General features: G+C 43.5%; 1 protein-coding gene across 1 annotated transcript; it reads left to right on the plus strand.

The window, feature by feature from the left end:
* Positions 1 to 921: 921 nt before the first annotated feature.
* On the plus strand, positions 922 to 21,609 carry OLFM4 (olfactomedin 4). Its single transcript, XM_019936413.3, has 5 exons — positions 922 to 1,110; positions 6,012 to 6,164; positions 12,203 to 12,415; positions 14,235 to 14,394; positions 20,759 to 21,609. Exons 1-5 carry the CDS (start codon positions 922 to 924, stop codon positions 21,559 to 21,561), a joined length of 1,518 nt encoding a protein of 505 aa, XP_019791972.2. The 3' UTR covers positions 21,562 to 21,609.
* Positions 21,610 to 21,812: the final 203 nt, after the last annotated feature.

Raw genomic sequence — 21,812 nt, forward strand, 5'->3', positions numbered from 1 at the left:
GGTTTTGAATATTCAGGCCGACACCCTTTTTCCCCTGCAGGAAGGAGGGCAGCGGTCACAGAGGTGTGTGAAATGGTGGAGAGGTGTAAATGGGCCTGAAGACCACCCCTATCTCTCAGTTTCAGGAATACACCTTGAGCTCCTGAATGTCTAACCAGCTCACAACAGGGTCTGGGATAAGGAAGTCAAGAGAGAAACTTCTGGAGAAAGAAACTATTCAACCATGGGCCTCCTGAACTGGGTCTGGGGCAGCCTCCTGCTTGGGTTCTTTCTCCTCTGTCAAGCTCACAGGGCCGGGTGATTGACAGCGCAGAGCCCTGACTGAAGTCCCAGGGCAGACACATGGCTGGTGTCTCCTTCTGAGTGGGGCTGTTGAGAGAACTCTGTGTGGAAGCAGACACTGCAAGGGAGCGGTCAGAGACAGCCTGGGCAGTAGCCAGTGAAGAGGGAATCCCCTGGGGAGAGTCACAGTCTCTAGATGGAGTTCCCTAGCTTTCCCTGGAAAGCCGCATTCAGGACAATGGGGGGGCAGGGGACAAATAGAGATGGCTTCTGGGCAAAAGATTGAGGCTTACTTTTCCTTCCTGGGGTCCCCAAGCTCTTCATCCACAAAGACTACTTTCATCCCATCTGTTTCAAGGAAGCGTCAAGTCGGAAACCAGATATTGGGCTTGCAAAAGCGCATTTGAGCTAAGATTTGGTAGGAGAGACCCAGATTCAAGGGCAGCTGGCAGAGTGGGGCTCAGGACCCGATGTGCAGGTGACGCAAGTTCCCGGCTGTCCTCACCTTCCTGGGTGGTCACGTGCTCTCTGGCAGCTTCCTCTTTCCCTGCACACTGGCCCGGGGGGAAATCCCCACTGGGCACTATAAGAAGCCCTGGAGCTCCTGCAGCAGCTAGTGGCTCCAGCCTAGAGCACAAGATGAAGCCGGGCCTCCCCTGCCTGCTGGCCGTTCTGTGCCTCCTCCACTCAGATACTGCGAGTGTCGGTGGGGCCATCGCCACCTCTACCCACTTCCGCACCACCGCCTCCACCTCCTTACTCACCTCTGACTTCAGCTCCACCTCCGCCTCTGGCTCTGGCTGGTCCACCCCCGGCTCCGAGTCCCAGGTGAGGATGCCCCAGAGTCTGATAGCTGCGTTCCTTCCCTTCCTCTGGCTTTTTGGGGAACTGAATACAATTTCATGGATGGCTAGGCCTGAACACTGGAGCAGAGTTACGACTCTCTTTGTTAATTGTAGGTGCCCTGAAAATGAATTAAAACCTGGGTAAAATAATTAAATTGTTAGCAGGAGAGACAGCCTTTCGGTTCTCCGGCTGGGGGCTTTAGGGAAAGAATCTAAGCTTTCAAGAGGTTCTCAAACCTGGCTGCACCTTAGAATCGGGGCGGGGCGGAGGGGACTAAGAAAAATGAAGATGCCTGGGTTCTCTCCCAGATACCAGCTGTTAGGGGATGAGCCCTGCCAGTAGACACTCCAGAAAAGTGTGTCTAATTGATTTGCGGCTATCAGGGACCCACAGTGCTTTGGTTGGAGACCTGAGAGTTTCTCTGAGCCTGTTTGTAAGGGAGATGGGTGACAGAAGGAAGAGGAGGAATCCCTGGTCCTTGGGAAAGTGCTGTTACACATGCATAGTTCCCTGGAGGAGTGTTAGCTCTTTTCAGTCTTTCTTATAAGAGATCTTAAGAGCCATTTCCAGTTCAAAATGACGATAGCAGTAGCAACAAACAAGACAAACAAACAAATGAAAAACAAAGCATGCACTAGAAAGGGACTGGTCCAGCTAGCCTACATCTCTACAACGTGCAGTGAGCCTCGTTCTTTAGGGGATGAGCCCTCTTTGGATCTCCTTTGAAGAAAGGGAAATAGGCACAGAGGGGTGAGAAGTTAGGTCGCAGGAAGCAGCTCCTCCCTCCATCAGCTCCGGGCTTCTCTGTAGGAGTCCTGCTCTGAGAAACCTAGGCTTTCCTTGCTAAGGTATGATTTGGGGTGGGGGAGTCTTAACTCCCCCTGAGGCTGTCCTCTGTACTTCTATGATCTTTACTCACAGGTCAGGTCACTGTTTATAGGATCATCTGAATGGAAGGGCCAACGGGAAAAGAGGAGGAAAAGACTTTTGTTTTCCTTTCACCATCAGAACCTCAAAGGCAATGAAAACTTGTCAATTATGAAATGAAATGGTTTGGATAGGGCTCAGAAGTGGCAGTAACAATGTTTACTGAGTGCCTTATAAATGTCAGGACTACGTTAAGTGCATAATATATATTATCTTATTTAACCTCAGAGGTAAGTACAATTAATTGTCCCATTTTAGAGATGTGAAAACTGAGGCTTAGTGAGATGAAATCATTGGCTTAAAGTCAATAAATGAGCCAGTGATACAGCTCAAACTTAGTTGTTCATGCTCTTCACCATCTCTCTCCATGCAACCTTCTATATTTTCATGGAGTATACATTTAAAGTGCTTATTTTGAAGAAGGGAATGGTTTGGGAATCATGAATATGAACCAAGATTCTTTGTAGCCAGAAATCAGACATATCATTTTATTCCATGATACTAAATGACTTCTGGGGACAATGAGAACTGGTTAGCATTTAAAAAAAATTAAAATGAAAATTAATAGTATATTGTGAGGTTTTATCACCAATCAGAAACCGGCTTTTAGGTAAGGTGATCAGCTAACATAATAGAAAAGAAAATATAGGTCAAGAAACAGAGAAACTCAACGTGTCTGTTGTTTGGTAAGAAGATAAATATTTAAAAGATAAGATAAATATTAACTACCATTAACAGTAGTTAAATTATACTTAGAGTTTTTAATTTCCTTCCTGGTTTACTTATCTCCCTCTGGTGAGTTAATATCACGACTCCAACTTCTTTTTTATGGCAGGCTAGGTGTCACTTCCACTATAAACCCAGTTTTCTAGGGCTGCTTGATGAGCTCTTTGGAAAGTGGTGGAAAACCCCTTTATAACTGTCATTGAGCAAGTTCCAAACATATCATTTTCTGTACTTTGAAAATGTGGAGTGCCATTATTTTATGCCTTGAATCTTTACAGGCACTTAGACTTGGCTGCTAATTAGAACCAATTGCAACCTGAGATCCCAAATGTGAGTCGCACCTTCGCTGGCGTGCTCAGAGCACTCCGCCAGCCTCAGGTGTCGCCCTCCAAAGAGGGGAGCTGCTATCTCGGTCCTCAACTCACAGGCAAGAAAAGCCTCGGTGCTTCGCCTCACACAGCAACTGGCAAGAGCCAGAACCTCGAGTCACATGCTTTTGTCATCAGGCTAAAGGGCTTGTTGAGGAAAAAGACACTAAGGCTTTCATAATGACAAGGGGCCTGATTCACGGGGCCGGAAGTGGGTCTTATTTGTCTCTTATTTGTCCGGCTCCAGACCAGAGCCTGGCAAGCTGTAGACACCAGTAAATGTGAATTGAACACAGGCCGAGTGAGAACTGATCAGTGTAAGGTGTCTGTGATCCCCACAGGGGGATCACATACCCTTCCAAAGGCCAAGGGGACAAGGGCTTCTTTTTGTCTCCTGTCCCCCATGTGACACTCACATAGAGATTAAGCATTTGCCACAGAAAGAGACCCATCGCCATTAGTTTCATGGTCTTTGAGTGCGAGGAACAGAAATATCTCTAATGGGAAACACTGATCAAACTTATGGACCATTTGGATGTCAGCTGAGCACGCTGGGCTGATGATAAGAAGGATGGAAGGCGGGAAGTCCACTGTGCCAGGACGGAGATGTGCAATACAAGATAGCGGAATGGCTATCAGCAGGTCTCAGAATTATTTGCGTGCCTTTCAGGTGAACTTCAGGATGCAAAAGTTGTGAGCTAGTAGTTTCTAGTTGATTGTCTAGAGACTGCTGGATGATCTCTACTGTTTATGGAGTTGCCAGAGCTTTTCCAAGAACTCTCAGAATGGTCCAACCCTGTCTTGTGCAGCTAATCGACCTCCCCTTGTCAAAATGCGATGCAAGACCGTTTTTTTTGGTAGACAGTTATTATAATAAGCTATTTCTTCAAAAGTCCATGATGGCATGGACAGGTCCTCCTGCAAAAGCCTTGGCATGCTTGAGCTGGAGTCTTTCTACCTTCCGTGGGAGTGATAAAACTGGTTCCCAGGGAAGCTGCTCTCTGCCAGGCTCCTGGTGTGGCTTGTCTAGTCTTTATTTGTCCCTGGCAAAGACCTTTCCCTTACCCTCCTCCCAGCCACAGTGTTCAGCATAAACCTGCTTGTTCCTCCTCCTTACTCCCCAGTTTTTGCAGGTGTGGGGTGTGATTGGCAAAGAAAGTTGAGGCCAATGTCAAGAATTAATGTGGCATAGAGAGTTTTGGGTACAAATATATGTGTGTGTGTGTGTGTGTGTGTGTGTGTGTGTGTGTGTGTATTTGTTCATCTTATAGAAGATTAGGTTAAAATAACAAGCAATTTGGCTGCAAAAGCCTGAATTAATTGGTTCAGAGGTCACTGATGGACTAGATCTTGATTATAGAAGCATCCAAGTCCAGCTTGTTCAAGAATCAGGGAAGGTGGTAGACATTAAATCACAGAGCACACAACCTCAGCTACAGCCAGCTGACCTCTGAAATATTGAGAAGTGTAGCCTGCATTTCTTCGAACTCTGAAAACCATCGCTCTCCCCTTGGTAGTTTCAGAAAAAGACCCTTCGGGCTGATGTTCCACAGGTGAGTCTTGGGCTGGCTGTCAGAGAAGATCATTGAAAGGCATTCAGTCGGCTGCCAAGAGTTACTCTGTAAGGCAATTGTAGCAATAAAAAAATGTTAATTGTGCCGGGATCCCCTTGGGGAAGCTCAAAGGGGACAAAAGAAAAACAGGATCTTTCAAACCTGTCATTTTAAAATATTCAGGGGCACCGAAGTGGGAGCCTGAATATATTAAAGAAACATCAAATATTTAAAAATGACTTTTCTGCAAGTGATAAGCTGGAAAACTTAAAAAAGAATTTGCACAAAATCTTCAAACTCATACATTGCTCAGTTTTTAACAAATGGCTGGTTTGTCGCCATTTTGAAGGATGTTAATTATACACTTTCCCAGGTGAAGAGAGGATGTGAATTTGCATTGCATAGCTTCACTGTAACCCACATCCTTGATGTTTTTCTCACTTTCCTGAAAGGCATTGGGTTGGGGCTGGGGTAGAAGTGTGGAAAAGGAAATGAGGGTGTAGAAGGAAAAGGAGAGTGACATTTACTGATCACTTACCACGTGCCAGGGACTTGGTTTACATTACTTTGTTCCTCTTGGGAACAACCCTGTGAAGCAGGTTATATCTATTTGACAGATAAGGAAACAGAGACTTAAAGAGAATTCAGGTCCAGTAAGTGGTAGAATTGCCAACTTAGGACTTTCATCGCGTCTTCTTCTTTTTTTTTAAATAAATTTATTTATTTATATTTTTGGGCTGCGTTGGGTCTTTGTTGCTGCGCGCAGGCTTTCTCTAGTTGTGGCGAACGGGGCTACTCTTCGTGGCGGTGCGTGGGCTTCTCATTGCGGTGGCTTCTCTTGTTGCGGAGCACGGGCTCTAGGCACGCGGGCTTCAGAGCACAGGCTTAGTAGTTGTGGCACACGGACTTAGTTGCTCCGCGGCATGTGGGATCTTCCTGGACCAGGGTTCGAACCCATGTCCCCTGCATTGGCAGGCGGATTCTTAACCACTGCGCCAACAGGGAAGTCTTCTCATCATTTCTTTATTTCTTTTTCCTTACATGGGGACAATAGTAGTTTCCTTAAAGACTCTTCCAGAAAGGAGAATGATATGGTTTGCTTAACAGGTGGAGAGGTGACTGAACACTGAGCTACACTTGGGAGACATGGCAGCAGCTTTGGGGTGTTTCTATGATTCCATTCATTTCTGTATTGAACTCCACTCGCTTACCTCTGAGCACTCTTTTGACAAGCCAGTTTCTGTCACTTCCCTTGCCAAAGGCTCATTTCCCGGCTTATTACTGATGTTGAACTTATTTCTATTTACAGTCGTTTTCCAACTTCACTGGCTCCAAGGATGACCGTGGGACCTGCCAGTGCTCTGTTATCCTGCCAGACACCACCTTTCCTGTGGAGAGAGTGGAACGCTTGGAAATCATAGCTCAAACTATCTCCCAGAAGTTCGAGAAAGAGTTTTCTAAAGTAAGTATTGTATTCTTTTTTCCTCTTCCAACAATATCTTGTTAAGAACAAACAAAATACTTTTTATCCAGGACTTTATAAGCAGCCTTTCTTCACTGTATCAAAGAGCACATCTGCATCTAATGGAAGCTTTAGCATTTATTTCACAGCAACCTATGGAGTTCTTTATAGCAGGAAGAGTGAGAGCACAGGGAGAAGATGGCATGGAGATGAGTCACGCCACAGGATAAACTCGCTTCAATATCATGGTGTGTGTGCAGCTGGAAAGAAGCCTGAGTTCTCCCTCTAAATTTCAACTCTGAAATCTGTATTTGGTTTTGTGGTTTCTTCCTTTTGGTCTTCTTCTTGGTCATTCCTCCAGCTTTGCCTTCTTTTCTTTCCTCTCCTCTGTCCTCTTTATGTTCTATCTTCCTGCCCTTGCATTTTTTTCAGCCTATTCTATTCCATTCCTCCTTTCCTTCATTTCTATTTCTCCTCTTGCCTCAGTCCTTTCTTTCCCTTTTCCTTCTTATTTTGTTTTTTACTTTTTTTGGTCTTCTCTTGCTTTTGGACTTTCCCCTTCCTTCTCCTCCACCCCTCCCACAAATCTCCCTCTCATCTTCCTTCCTTCCTCCCTCTTTTCCTCTCTCTTCCTCCTATTTTCTCTTCTCAATTCACTCTCTTTCTTCTCTCCCTCTCTCTCTTTCTTGGGGTTAGCCTCTATTGTCTCAGCAGGGACATTACATCAGATGCCTCCAGCATTAGCCCTAAACCGAAGGCTTCCCTGGGAATTTGAAATGAGACTAGTAGGTGGCTCAGCCTTGATAAAAACCTCCACTTGACCCCCTGATTACTGCTTTCTCCAGCCAGAGGAAGTCATCTCACGGGTTAGCCCTTCTCTGAGCTGGCTGGAGCAATGAACTTGACATTCCAGTTTTGACCCCTTTAACCTTTTTAGCCAAGTTAAAAATCAACCAAAAGAACTTCCATCTTCTGTACAGGTGAAGTCCAAGCTAGGCTATCATCACATTATGCATTATTTAATATCATTCCATTAATTTACTTACAAGGAGCTCTGGCTTCCCTGCAAGATTCAAAATAGGTTTTCCCAAGAAATTTCAGCTCAGCTACCTCAACATCGAGCCTAGCTCTCTTTTACGACAAAAGTTCTGATGAGGCTGAGCCCCTGCTTTCAACCTCAATTGGTAGATAAATATTCTAAGTTTAAACAAGGGTCCAGGAAAATGTGTTTGACAACTCCAGGAACCTAGCTTCTTAAGAAATAAAATGTCCTTGAATTAATCAGCAGAAAAGGCACAGAGCTAAATTATAAATTCCAGTCATTAATATTCATAGCATAATCAAGTACAGATAAGAAGTTATGCATAAAAACATAACAAGTGGAGGAAATCCTAGGTAAAGATCTTTTCAGTTAGAGTCATTTGCTTTGAAATAGTGGGAGCTACTGATTTGCATGTCTTCTTGGCTGGCAGGGATGTGAACGGCAGTTTGAAACCCCAGGCTGCTCCAGGGAGAGTTTTATGAGTCTGGGACATTTCATTCCAATCCTGTTAAGGGGGGGCAGGTGGTATCTGCCTTGCTAATAATTGGCAGGGAAGAAGTGTGGAGTAGGTGGAAAAACTTTCAGTTGGAAAGTGTCAGTAGCTGGTTCTAAAAATAATTCATGATTGAAGCCTAAGAAAGGAATTGACCTGCCCACTGAGATTTGCATAATGGATTCGGGGTGTGACAGGTGAGGATAACAACAATAGCAGTAATAGCTTCCCTCTGCGCTTTCCAGTTCTACTCTCAAGCAACCCTTTAAGGCATACAAGCCAGTGTTCTTTTCCCCATTGTAGGGATGGAAAAACTGAGGCTCATAAGGGTAAAGAGACATAAATGTAAAGGTCTTTTGTCTGGTTAAGCCAGGTCAGGAATCTCGGTCTTCGGAATCATTCTCTTTCTTTCTTTTTTATTTTTTTATTTTTTATTTTTTTGTGGTACGCGGGCCTCTCACTGTTGTGGCCTCTCCCGTTGCGGAGCACAGGCTCCGGACGCACAGGCTCAGCGGCCATGGCTCACGGGCCCAGCCGCTCCGCAGCATGTGGGATCTTCCCGGACCGGGGCATGAACCCGTGTCCCCTGCATCGGCAGGTGGACTCTCAGCCACTAAGTCACCAGGGAAGCCCCGGAATCATTCTCTTTCAATCATTATCTTTCCTCTCTGCTGTGCGGTTATCATGCTCTAAGAAGAGATGCACCAGGTCAGTAATGCCTTCCATCCAAAATTATCTCTTCAGCTGAGGGCTTTTGAGTTTCCAGGTGAATTACTATAGCTGTCCCTAGGTAGCCTTGGAAATCACCGTTTAGCTAGAGGCCTGGGGGAGCGCCCGTTTGGGCAGGCCAGTGAAAAAGGATTTGGAGTGTCTTACATTGATTCATTATCTGTCAGGACATGGAGAAGACAGGGACGGCCTCTGCATAAGATGCTGAAAGCATTTTATACTTTTCTGTTGTTATGAGATGTCCCTGTGTAACTGTACTTAGAAAGGAGACAACTCAGAATTTTTTTTTCTCTAGAGGGTTATGGCCTTCGGGGCAAGTTATTTAATATGACACTTTTGCTAATAGTTCCTCATGCATAAGAGGGTTGAGGCAGCCTGGGAGACATTTAGGCAACCCATAAACAAACAGCGTCTACGGAGCCACGTTTTGTGCAGTGAAATATAATAAATTAAAAGGTCAGATTGAAAAAAACCTGAAATCACTGTCTAATAATTGCTGTAACTTATAGGGCATCCATTACACCAGGCACTTAATATACATTATCTCTAGAGTTTACAATCATCTTGTGAGCTTGTTACCGTTACCTCTGATTTATAGGAGGAAATGAAGGCTTAGAGAAATTAAGTGATTTGTCCACGAAGTACTGAAGCCAGATTTGAGCTTAGGTGGATCTAGCTGCAAAGTGCTTCATATGTCTTGACGGCCAATTCAAGCTCAACTAATCTTGTTGTTAAAAAATGTATTAAAATGACAGTATGTGGCAAAGTACCTTTATTTATTTCAATTAGTCTAGCTATGGTGAGGATCACAGGTTTTGAGGAACTGGCAGAAACACAAGCCAACTAATTCTTTAGTTTAATAGCCACCTGGGCTGCATCCTTATCTATTACAAGACCACATTGACTGTATAGAGCAACAACCCCCCAAAGAGACTTTAATGCTCAGAACCCATCAATGACATGATACGTGCATAACGAACAGAAGAATGGGAGCTCTGAATGAAGGGCTGAGCGTTTGAGGGCAAGTATAGATGAGTCGTCTGAAGCTCAAACTTGTAGTGATGGGGAGCTTTACACGAAAAATGTTGACACAGGGAAGTGTCCCTGTAGGGCTGGACGCATATTCTTGCTACACATTCCCAGGTAAACTGGGCGCCTCTGCTGAGGCTGCACCTCCCAGGGAGAGTTGGGATGTTTCCAGAATTGTCCATTCCATCTCAACACTAGAGATCCGTACACGTGAAGAGTTTAGACTCACAATCTATTTAAATTAGTAACATTCACACCACGAAGCCTTTCTGGCCCATTCTCAAATTCTCTCCTGCCTCCTGTAACTCCATGGACGATTCCAATTTTCCTGAACATCCCGGAGCTATTCTTGACATTCCAGTCAAGTCCAGTTCTTGAAGGAACCTCAAGATTTTCCCCAAACAGATCTGTAGAGACCCTTTACTTTGGGGCAGAACCAGGGCAGGCCCACCATACGTTCTCTGAGGTTTGCAGTGGGAATCTGGGAGAGCCACATTTATTTAGCAGAAATGACAGTCGAACCACTTATTTTTTATAGAACAACAGCTGTGATATGCCACCAAAATGTGCCAGGAAAGCTGAGGGTGTTTCATTCGTTCCAAGAGCTGGCAAGACCAAATGCCAAGAATATTCATTTCGCAAACTTCCATTTCTGCCATTGGTTGGCACTCCATTATTATTATTTTTTTTCTCACAGCCAATGTTTTATGCCTGATTTTTGGAGGAATTGAAACCTGGCTACCTTATATATGTGTTTGTACTTTTGAGTGGGACTTGCTAAGTATATATATATATATATATATATATATATATATATATATATATATTTTTTTTTTTTTTAACCTCCTTATCCACCAAAATGTCACCAGCCTTATCAGCCTCATCTGATGGCAATGAGCATCAGTTGCCGAAGGAGATACACGAGCAGTGCCAAGGGCTGCGTTTTCAACTTTCATTAAAATCCTCTTTGCCTGAAGCCCTAGCCCTTTAGGTTCGTGGCCTATGTGTCTAATTTGTACAGTGGGGTTAAGCGGAAAGGCTAAAAGGACAGAAGTTAGGGCTGCTTTTGGTATTAGAAAGATTAGAGGCTGACATCTGGCTCTGAATTCATCCAGGCCCTGTGGATCAGCTTCTTGACATTAGTGAAGTTTGGGGGAAAAATATTACTTCTCTTCACATTTTTAAAAAGAATATAAAACCGGCAACTCTTAATGAGCAGGTCCTTAAAAAAGCCATGGCATTTCTTTTAGAGATCAGATACGGAAAGAACCACCAACTGTGTTTATTGAAATATCCATTTGGAGATTCCAATTATACACTAAATCACCATGGGAATTTTTGGAAGTATTTTAACTTAATGATCAGACATTCAAAAATATGCAACAAATGTGTAATTTAAAGGTCTGATTGCAATAATCAGTTCTTGGAGTAAACTTGGAATAAATATGTGGGTGCACTTAATGAAATGTGCACTTTACAGTTGCACATACCCTCACATATTGTGGAGTCAGTTGGATCTTTTTTTTAAATTGAAGTATAGTTGATTTACAATGTTGTGTTAGTTTCAGGTGTACAGCAAAGTGATTCAGTTATACACACACACATATATATATATGTATTTTTTTAAGATTCTTTTCCCTTATAGGTTATTTCAAAATATTGAGTATAGTTCCCTGTGCTATACAGTATGTTCTTGTTAGTTACTAAATAGACATTTCACCAGAGAAGATATCAGATGGCCAAAAAGCACATGAAAAGATGCTCAACATTGCTAATTATTAGTGAAATGCAAATCAAAGCTACAATACCTCGCATGGGTCAGAATGACCATCATCAAAAAGTCTACAAATACTAAATGCTGGAGAGGGTGTGGAGAAAAGGGAACCCTCTTGCACTGTTGGCGGGAATGTAAATTGGTACAGACACTATGGAGAACAGTATGGAGGTTTCTTTAAAAACTAAAAATAGAGCTACCATATGATCCAGCAATCCCACTCCTGGGCATATATCTGGAGAAAACCATAATCTGTAAGTTGAGTCTTTATGTCACTCTATAGAAGGCAGAGGGGCTCAGAACTCATTGCATTTGGTGATCAACAAAGGAATTCTTCTCAGAGCATTTCTCCCTCTTCTAGAAAATACTTAGATTTAGAGCGGTGTTTCTAAATGGAGGGAAGGGGATGATGGTGGTGATTTTGCCCCTGGGGGACATTTAGCAATGTCTGGGGCACTCTTGGTTGTCACAGCTGGGGGGTGGGTAGGTGCTATTGGCATCTAGAGGCCAGGGATACTGCTAAACATCCTATACTACACAAAAAGCCCCCCACAAGAAAGAACAATCTATTCCCAAATGTAAATAGTGCTGAGGTTGGGAAACCCTGATTTAGAGCATGTGTACTAAGCGGAGGAGGGCGGGCAAAAGACTGATTCAAACGAGTTTAGTTTGGGGTGCTAGTATCTTCAAACATTAAAATGGAGATTAAAATGTACTTGCGAATGATGATTCTGCAGCGCAATTATTTTTAGTCTAGGCAAGTGCAAAATCCACCCTCTCCCCCACTGTAATAATAACTTCTTTGTATTTGGATAGATTTTAAAAAATATTTAGGTAAATATATTTGTGATCCATTTCTTTAATTAAAAAAGATCGAAGGCAATCAAATAGTTCCCAAGGACTTGGTTAGTGGAGGAAAGCTGTATGACATCGCTCTGAAAACTGACTTGAGCTGTTTGATTCCCCTCTAGGTGAAGGAGTATGTGCAATTAATCAGCGTGTATGAAAAGAAACTCTCAAACCTAACCGTCCGAATAGAGATCATGGAAGAAGATACCATTTCTTACACTGAACTGGACTTTGAGCTGATCAAGGTAGAAGTGAAGGAGATGGAGAAACTGATCGAACAGCTGAAGGTCGGTTTTGTTGGAAGCTCAGTGATTGTCGACCAGCTGGAAGTGGAGGTAAGGAATGAAATCGCTTCTTGTGCATTAATAATGTCTCTTCAGTGAGCAAGTGCTAGGATCAGGATCGGAGTCCCTCTTCTGACGTCTAATGCTGTACTCTCTCATGACCGCCTGGCAAGGCCCGTGTTCTGTTTTGGATGGACACTTGGCTTTGAACAGTAAATTACACACGTTGGGAACATGCTGATTGAGGAGTAGGTGTTGTCTAATGGTCAGAGTCCTGCCCCAAAACCAAATGGCCTTTCAGTGTCTCTAGAAAGGAGATGACATAAGTGTGAACAACTCCATGGCCAAGCTAGATCAAGGGGTCTTCTCTGTTCTGGATTTATCCTCATGGGACTGGAAGACCACGGTTTTGGATTTGCTAGGTCTGTTTCTCCTTTTGAATGATCACACAGTCCTGATCCCTCTTGGAATGCTTCTCTACGTACTCCACAAGCCTCTTTAAAGGAGTTTCTTGTGAGGATGATTTGCGAAGCCTTTTAAGCTCTGTGGATAAACACTATCCCATTAATGTTATGCTTGGGTAATTTATTTTTTATTTTTTTTAACATCTTTATTGGAGTGCAATTGTTTTACAACGGTGTGTTACTTTCTGCCTTATAACAAAGTGAATCAGCTATACATATACACATATCCCCATATCCCCTCCCTCTTGCATCTCCCTCCCACCCTCCCTATCCCACCCCTCTAGGTGGTCACAAAGCACCGAGCTGATCCCCCTGTGCTATGCGGCTGCTTCCCACTAGCTATCTATTTTACATTTGGTAGTGTATATATGTCCATGCCACTCTCTCACTTCGTCCCAGCTTACCCTTCTCCCTCCCTGTGTCCTCAAGTCCATTCTCTACGGCTGTGTCTTTATTCCTGTCCTGCCCCTAGGTTCTTCAGAACCTTTTTGTTTTTTTTTAAGATTCCATATATATGTGTCAGCATACAGTTTTTGTTTCTCTCTTTCTGACTTACTTCACTCTGTATGACAGACTCTAGGTCCATCCACCTCAGTACAAGTAACTCAATTTCATTTCTTTTTATGGCTGAGTCATATTCCATTGTATATATGTGCCACATCTTCTTTATCCATTCATCTGTCAATGGACGTTAGGTTGCTTCCATGTCCTGGCTATTGTAAATAGAGCTGCAATGAACATTGTGGTACATGACTCTTTTTTGAATTGTTTCTCAGGGTATATCCCCAGTAGTGGGATTGCTGGGTCGTATGGCAGCTCTATTTTTAGTTTTTAATGAACCTCCGTACTGTTCTCCATAGCGGCTGTATCCATTGACATTCCCACCAACAGTGCAAGAGGCTTCCCTTTTCTCCACACCCTCTCCAGCATTTATTGTTTGTAGATTTTTTGCTTGGGTGATTTATATCAACGAGAATTTACTAACACAGTCATGACATGGGCTATCATTGAGAATTCCAGTTCTGTATTTTAGAATTTAGGTTTTCTCTGGCCCTCACCATTCATTAGAAACTTAATTATAGTACGACATGAGTAAACACGAGTTTATAGGGGAAGGTTATTAGAGATGAACTTTAATGGACACTTGTGGATACTTAGACGGAGCCTGTTCTCTGTTATTAAAGCTGTGAAGATCTTTGCCATTTTCTTCTTGTCACGCACATCAGCCTGCAATCTGACAGGCATTCACGCTAAACCATGAAATGTATTCTTCCAAATGAAACCAGTCAGAAGAATCTCAGGTGTATTCTCTGGCAATGTTTCCCTAAGTGACATATTCAGCCCTGAATGTTTATGAAGGAAATTGCACAATAATATAAAGTCACTCTGAATTTTGATTTCCTTAGATAAGGAATATGACTCTCATGGTCGAGAAGCTTGAGACGCTAGACAAAAACAATGTCCTTGCCATTCGCCGACAAATCCTGGCTCTGAAGAACAAACTCAAGGAATGTGAGGACTCTAAAGTTGGAAACCTTCCTGCCCTACCCCCTCCCCCTGCACCAGGTAAGGGGGCCCCATTTTTACCAGGCCCCATTAGGAGCTAAGGGTTGGGTGGGGAAGGGCTCTGGGATTGTGGAGGTGAAGGAAGGATGGGATTTTTGCGGCTCTGAGTTTACTCTTCCCCGCTTTTAAATCTCACCTACCAGAGCTCTACGTACTGTCATGTCCTGGGGCGCACAGAAGAAATGTCTCTACGGTGATTGTCTGGTTATCAGGGGCCCGGGGAAAGCCTCCGCAATCCGCTTGGCTTCCCCTCCGGGCTGTCCTGTGGATTGTAAGGGCTGATTGGCTCATTTATGTGATGAGCTGGGTTACGCCTTGAATCCTCCATCCCTCCTTCCTTCCTTCCCTCCTTCCGACCACCTCTTTATTTCTCCTTCCTGCTTTCCTTAAATGCACGTGCTGTGGAGTGCCTCCCAGGATTCAGTGAGGATTTAACGGATGGTTCCACATGTCCAGTGTGTGAGGGTGTGTCCTGCCGTCCCTCGTGGACTGTGAGTTCTTGCAGGGCAAAGACGGCGTGTTCCTCTCTAAGGAATCATCCTTGGAGGGGGTTAAGTGTAGCGTAGAGGTGGGTGCTCATAAATACCTCCTTGAATGGACTGGTGGAGTGTAGGTGTCAGGGGCGTGGCATTGTGACCCCAAAGGCCTGAACTTTCCAGCTATGTAGCCACAGCAGAAAGGTTCTTAATCTCCTCCTTGGTAAAACGGGAGAACAGTAATACCTACTTGGCAGCGTTGCTGTGAGGATTCATAAAACAAGTCTTGGGAGACTCAGAGCTCTGTGATCGGCATTTATACACTGGCGATTTTATTTGTTGTTAATGAGGATAATTGAAGTGAACATCTTGCTGCAAACAAAAGCAGTGCTAGATCCGCGTGTGTTCCGGCACGTCCCTCCAGGAGAACTAAAGCCGCAGGGTCCAGCCCTGGAGCCAGGGTCATAGGGAAGCTCTCTTTGCACATCCTGAGCATCTCAGCCTGAACGGGGACAGTATCTGTTAATCAAATCGTACAGCTCTTGTTATTCTCGTTCATTCCTGTTGTCACAACCTGCTTCCTTTTGGGCCATGGGTTTCTGGATCCTTGTCAGTGTCGCTGGTTTCTTTAAGGCTTTAATTAAATACTGCCACAGTTATAAGCCTCTTGGTGTTGTTCAGAGCCCTACCTTCCCTCCTTCTGCAGTTGGGAATCTGTCACAGTATGACATGCAGAGGAGGTTTGGGACAAAGGCCATGCTCTGTCCTCTAACAAACCAGGCTAAATGTGGTCTGGGATCAAAGGTGTCAACGTCGTCATCGGAAATGAGAGCTCGTTCTGCGGGGCCACGGAGGGCTCCCTGAGGGCAGGAATCAAGCAGCGACCACTCCTGATACTACCTGAGCAAGTCTTTCTTTCCTTCCTCTATCCCTCCTGTCCTTTTTTCTTTCTCTCTCTTTTTAAACCTCAGCAAATTGTCCTCATGAAATAGCTTTTTCTGCCACAGTTTTCTATGCATCCCTTGGAATGAGGACATTTTAGAGCAGGAAAGAACATTCAGGGCTGTCATGTCTCAGAGGAGGGGACTTAGTGGTGAGGATACCGCTTTTCCTGAGGCCACACAGGCAGCTGGTGACAGAGCTGAGGCCGAAGTGCAAGGCCCCTTGCTCCCTGTCATCTCGGGACCTCGAGGGTTAGGCGTCAGTAACTCAAGGCCAGCGGTGGGGGAGAAAGTACATGGCTTAGTATCTAAGGAAGAAAACAGTGAGTCTGTTTTCTTATTTTTGTTAGCCTTTTTTTATCTAGAACTTTCCCCCACGTCCTCACACTTAGACTTTTGTGAGCCAGACCAGCCCAGCTGTGTTGTTTAAACAAATTGGACGAGATTTCCTCTCACTTTCCCACAACCTTGGCTGTAGCTGGATCCCAGCCAAGCCACTTGGCCCTCCTCCAGCTCTGTTCATATTATATTTATGATGTTTACATTAAACTGACTTTTTGTCATGTTTTGAAATCAATTTCTTTCACTTGCTCTCTTTCTGTTTGGATTGGTTGATAATGCAGAATTGGAAAGTCCCCAGGCACCACAAAGTTGTGAGCCTGTGGAGACTTTAATTAAAGTTACTCACTATTATGGGACTTTAAAATCTGGCCTGTCTGCTTTTTTTCACTGCAGAGTTGCACGGAACAAAAAACACTCTATGCAAGTTTCAGCTATAAAGTAATTCTGTGCTCTCTTGGGCCCTCTGGGCAGCTGCAGTTCGCTACCCCAGCGGTCAGCTTGATCTGAGAGCCAGTACGTAGCATTAGGGCTCAATAAAATGTGCTTTATAGATGGCTTCTGCCGCAAATGGCATCCTTTTCTGCTTCATTTCATAGAACTTTCTAATCTAAAATAATTGGCCTTGTGCTCATTAACTGTTTTTCCTGAAAACAACTGCCTTCAGTTTCTCTCTGTTCTCCCCCTGAATCTAAAGGACTGCAGATAGGAAAATGGGATGTGAATGCCCAGGGGTCATCACTGTTGTGCTCAAAGATGCAAGGATCTGTGCTGGCACATAGTAGGTGCACAGTAAATGGTCCACGAAAGATGTAGGGTGACCGGTCAAAATTCCAAGCCTAGAGAGGAGCAGAGTGTTAGGTAACACATATCCATTTCATCTTAATCATTTTATGATTATAACCATTTTAATTGTATTATCGTCTTTGCTCAAAGTTCACTGGCCCAGGTGAGAGAGGGCATTGATGGATCCAAGATTAAGTTTCCTCTGCTGGTATATAATCTTTAGCTTTAAAAAAAAAAAGTGCTACTGGCCATGAGACTTTAAAAAAGCCAAGTTAGAGTATTTTAAAATCTCACCATGTGGCCTCCCAGGATATTTTCAGAATACCATGGCAATATCTAATAAATTGCATGACAAAGAAGAGATTGCCAACCGAGGCTATCCGGTGTAGAGGGTTCCCTGCATTACGTTCAGTGGATTGAATACCAGGCTCTTGGAAACTTTCAGTTATGTACCAGGGTAAAGAGCTAGTGTTTTATAAATAAGGGTAAGGTGAGTTTGGGGGATTTAATCAGTTTTTATTTCCACAAACATAATTTGGTGTCACTGGGTAGCTGGTCCTGTTCTGGGCACTCGGGTTATCAGGGTAAGTACAGAAACCTCCAGAAACCACTATCTTGGAGGGGAAGCAGTCGTGTAAACCTTCAGTTGTAACATGGATGTGATTATAATGCTGACCGTTATCATTTATTGAGTCAAATGTACATGTCTTCTGTCTACTCTTCCTCACAATTCTGCAGAGTATGTATTCTTATTTTTCCTTTAACGTAAGGAAACTGAGGCTCAGAAGGTTGGGTAACTTGCTCAAGGATACGCGGTTCATAAGTGCTGGAGTCAGGATTTGAATTGGAATCTGGCAATGTTTTCAGTGTACCAGGCTGCCCTCCACAGATGCTGTAATGGAGAGAGAGGTGCACCTGTGATTCCTAGAGTGACAAGAAAGTTGCAAGAAGTCACCAACCTGATTAACACCAAATTAGCTTGGCTTTTTTGCTTGCGGAGTAGCTGAAAGGGTACCTTCGTTCTCATTTCTATGGTGTGTTCTCTTCCATCAGGAAGTGCAAAATGATTCGTTGGTTTTTCATAGTTCTCGGGTCAGGGTTGGGCAGTGGGCTGTTGTTCCACTGGTAGGATAAAGTTGGCATAAAGAAAGAAAAGAATGGAGTATCTCTAAGACCTTGAAATGCAGGCTGGGAAAGGGTACAAGATTAGAAAGGGCGGGGAGAAGCTTGGTGTAGAAAGGGTGGGCGGATGGGGTCTCTGCTTGCGCTAGATTCTAGAGCAGTGGGCACTGGGCCGGCTGTCAGTTTCACTCATATTTCTAAGACGGTTTGTCGCCAGGAGTCGAGGAAACCCGCCATAGCCTTGTCAGCAGTTTGTCACTGCTGTAGCCACATCTGTAGCATGGACAAGAATACTTAGTTTTCTTCTTATTTCCACTTCCTTTGATGAGAGCCAGGGCTCTAAAAATGGTCTAAAGGAGATAGAGGATAAAAACAAAAAGGACAGGAGATGTTTAGAGTTGTTGTGGGGTGAGGAAAAGAGATTTAAATGACCTACAGTTTTAATATTTATACCAGGTACAATTTTAATCACCTGGTCAACTTGTGAAATGATGAGACATTAGTAGTAGTAGTGATTTTTAAGAGAAGTTTATTTTGGTTCCTTCATATCTAAGGATTTCCACATCTAGGACAGAATAGTTTATTTTCTTTAATCCCATGATAAAATACTTGAATGTGTTATATGCCTCGTAAGCTTTCCTTAAACAATTTGTTGCTGTTGGTTTGGAATCTTTCCTTTCAAGGAGGGCAAGATTCAATTAAGCAAATAATGCCTGAGTCTTCTAACCTGCAAGGAAAAAGTGACTTTCGTTTATTTCCTCAGAGTGAAATGTAGTTGAATAAATAAGTTCTCGGGAAGGTATTTTAACTAGAAAATCCAGTTTGTAACATATGGAAACTCAAACAGTTTTTGTTATCATTAGGCTGAACACACCGCTAACTCTATTTTAATAATTCATGCATTGTTTCATAAACAAAAGCAAACAAGCATTCATCTGAGAGATCACTTTTAGAAGAGGAAATAATAATTTATAATTTTATTATTTCTTTAGAGGAGAGCAGTCTCTTAGCTGAACACACGTTGCTTTTTATTTATGAAATGGTGCATGCATTATTAAAATAAAGCCGTGACTGTGTTCTGCTTAATGATATGCAAAATTATTTGAGGTTGGGTACAGAGTGGTTTCATTTCTCTACCTGTTGTATGGCTGGCTGGCTTTCCCACCAACTGCGGATTTATGAGAGCATTTAAGGAGCACGTATTTAATTCCAGGACCAAAAAGCCCCAACAGATTGGAAAAATAAAAGCAGGATTTCTAGTGATGGTTTCATCTCTGAACAGTCCTTGAATGAGGAGGGGAGAAAGGGGAGGCATTTAGCAAGGAAAGGAATGGGTCTTTCCATATGTGTCAGAGGCCGGGACTCAGAGGCGAATGCTTTGCACCCCCTTGCTCCCCACAATGTTAATCTCGGGCAATTCTTTGGAGCTCTGCTTCTGGCCCAAGCCCACCTCACACACTCTCCGTGGCTCCTTGATTCCCTCCAAGCATTTAAAGGAGGAGGGAAAATGATCTCAAATGTATCTGAAGTTGACTTTTCTCTGTAATTCCAATAAAATTTATGACCAGTTTTTTAAGGGTATTTGTTAAGATTCCAGAAAATGTGTGTTCAAATCTTTAGATAGCTATTGTAAAAATACTGGAGGAATTTTATTTTATTTTTTATAGCTCATAAATGGTCTGGGTTGGCAGGCATTTCAGAGGGAGGGCTCTGCAAAGGGCCAAATTGCCCAGACTGAGTTATGCACCCAAGTGTTACAGAGAATGTAGATTCAGGGACCGGTGAGTCTGGTCCCACTTGATTGTACACGTTGTGACAGTGACAGCAACAGAATGGGAACGACGAAGTGCTTGCCTGTCATTCTGTGGCACAGTAGACTATGGCTTATGAACAGCAAGGCCCACTTGTAACTGTGCAGTGAGATGGGTCACCAAGTGATCTATGCGATCGGCTATGTTTTGGGCACAGAGCAGGCAATGTTGCCCTATAATAACTTCCATGGCTTCTCAAGGCTGAAATCCCACCATTAGAGGACCGTTAGAGGACCTCTTAGAGGTCCATTAGGAGACCATCTTTCTGTATCTTTTAAAATGCCATAGTACAAACTTCCTCTTTTGAGAGTAGCTTGGGGCATCATTGGTACCTGGTGTGGATATGCCCTTGGGGTCCCAGGGAAGGGCAGAGGGTGAAGGGAAGAAAGACTTGCCTAGGACAGACTTCTCCTTCATCCCAATTCTCCCTGACCCTGGTGAATAGCAACTTCTGGCTTTATGAAAATAGGGTAGCATTCTCACCTGATCTTACTTTCTTGATTTCTCTATAAGGAAAAGGAAATAAAATAATATTGGCAAAATGCTTTCTCGTAGAAGAAAATATATTAAATTCACCAAGTCCTCCTTTCCACTTTCTGGGCCCTCAACGCTTTTTAATATGGCTCTTGGGAATTTCATTATCCCCATTTTCCAGATTGAAAGCTCATTCATGTAAATAGAAGGTAGTGCTCTCTAGAACTGACAGCGGGTTTGCATTGAGACAGAAACCAAGAGTAGGTTTTGCCTCTTCTCCATCAGGACCACGGTTGTCATTGAACATTGACAAGAAAAATGTTTATGGATTCCTTTGGTTCTTAGGATATTAAACTGTTTGTATCTTGTCATTCATTTTCTCTAAGAATGCCCTTTTATTTGCTTGTTCCTCTAGGGAGCTGTGCTCACGGTGGTGTGGTGAACATCAGCAGGCCGGTTATAGTTCAACTCAACTGGAAAGGATTTAGCTATCTGTATGGCGCCTGGGGTCGGGATTACTCTCCTCAACACCCAGGCAAAGGGCTGTACTGGGTGGCACCTTTGGATACTGATGGGAGAACTTTGCGATCTTACAGAATCTACAATACACTGGATGATTTGCTGTTGTTCACAAATGCCCAAGAGAACTGGATATACTATGGCCAAGGTGGCGGTATAGTAGTTTATAAGAATAACATGTATGTCAACTGGTACAACACCCAGAACATTGCCAAAGTTAACCTGACCACTGCCTCAGTTGCTTTGACTCAAACTCTCCCTGATGCTGCCTATAATAACCGCTTTTCTTATGCTAATGTTGATTGGCAAGATATCGACTTGGCTGTGGATGAGAATGGATTGTGGGTGACTTATGCAACTGAAGCCAGCACTGGTAACATGGTGATTAGCAAACTCAACGACACCACACTTGAGGTGCTAAACACTTGGCATACCAAGCAGTATAAACCATCTGTTACTAACACATTCATGGTGTGTGGGGTTCTGTATGCCACCCGTACTCTGAACACCAGAACAGAAGAGATTTTCTACTACTATGACACAAGCACAGGGAAAGAGGGTAAACTTAACATTTTAATGCACAAGGTGAAGGAAAAACTGCAGAGTATTAACTATCATCCTTTCGAGCAGAAACTTTTTGTCTATAATGATGGTTACCTTCTGAATTATGATCTTGTCTTCCAACAGATACCCCAGTAAACTTTTATGTGTTAGGGTGGAGAGAAATAAAATTATTTTTGACAAAAAATGGTCTTCTCCACTTATTTAGGTATCTGTGGGGGAGTGAGGGATGAGGAAGCGGGGGGGGGGGGCCTCAGGATTCAAAAGTGTATCTGCTTAGTTGTAATGTTTGGGAGCAGAGTTCTACCACACTAGAGACTTAGGACATTGCCCTGATTGGATGAGTTCTCTTGGAAGCCACCTGCTTCCTGGGATGCATTTCTCAACTG

The sequence above is a fragment of the Tursiops truncatus genome, chromosome 18 (genome assembly GCF_011762595.2).
Source record: "Tursiops truncatus isolate mTurTru1 chromosome 18, mTurTru1.mat.Y, whole genome shotgun sequence".
Taxonomy (NCBI): Eukaryota; Metazoa; Chordata; class Mammalia; order Artiodactyla; family Delphinidae; genus Tursiops; species Tursiops truncatus.

Bases quoted from the DNA above. Each gene is read 5' to 3' on its own strand.
- OLFM4 (XM_019936413.3), top strand. From the start codon at position 922: ATGAAGCCGGGCCTCCCCTGCCTGCTGGCCGTTCTGTGCCTCCTCCAC. The intron at 1,111-6,011 runs GTGAGGATGCCC...TTCTATTTACAG, and splicing joins CCCCCGGCTCCGAGTCCCAG to TCGTTTTCCAACTTCACTGG. The intron at 12,416-14,234 runs GTAAGGAATGAA...TGATTTCCTTAG, and splicing joins TCGACCAGCTGGAAGTGGAG to ATAAGGAATATGACTCTCAT.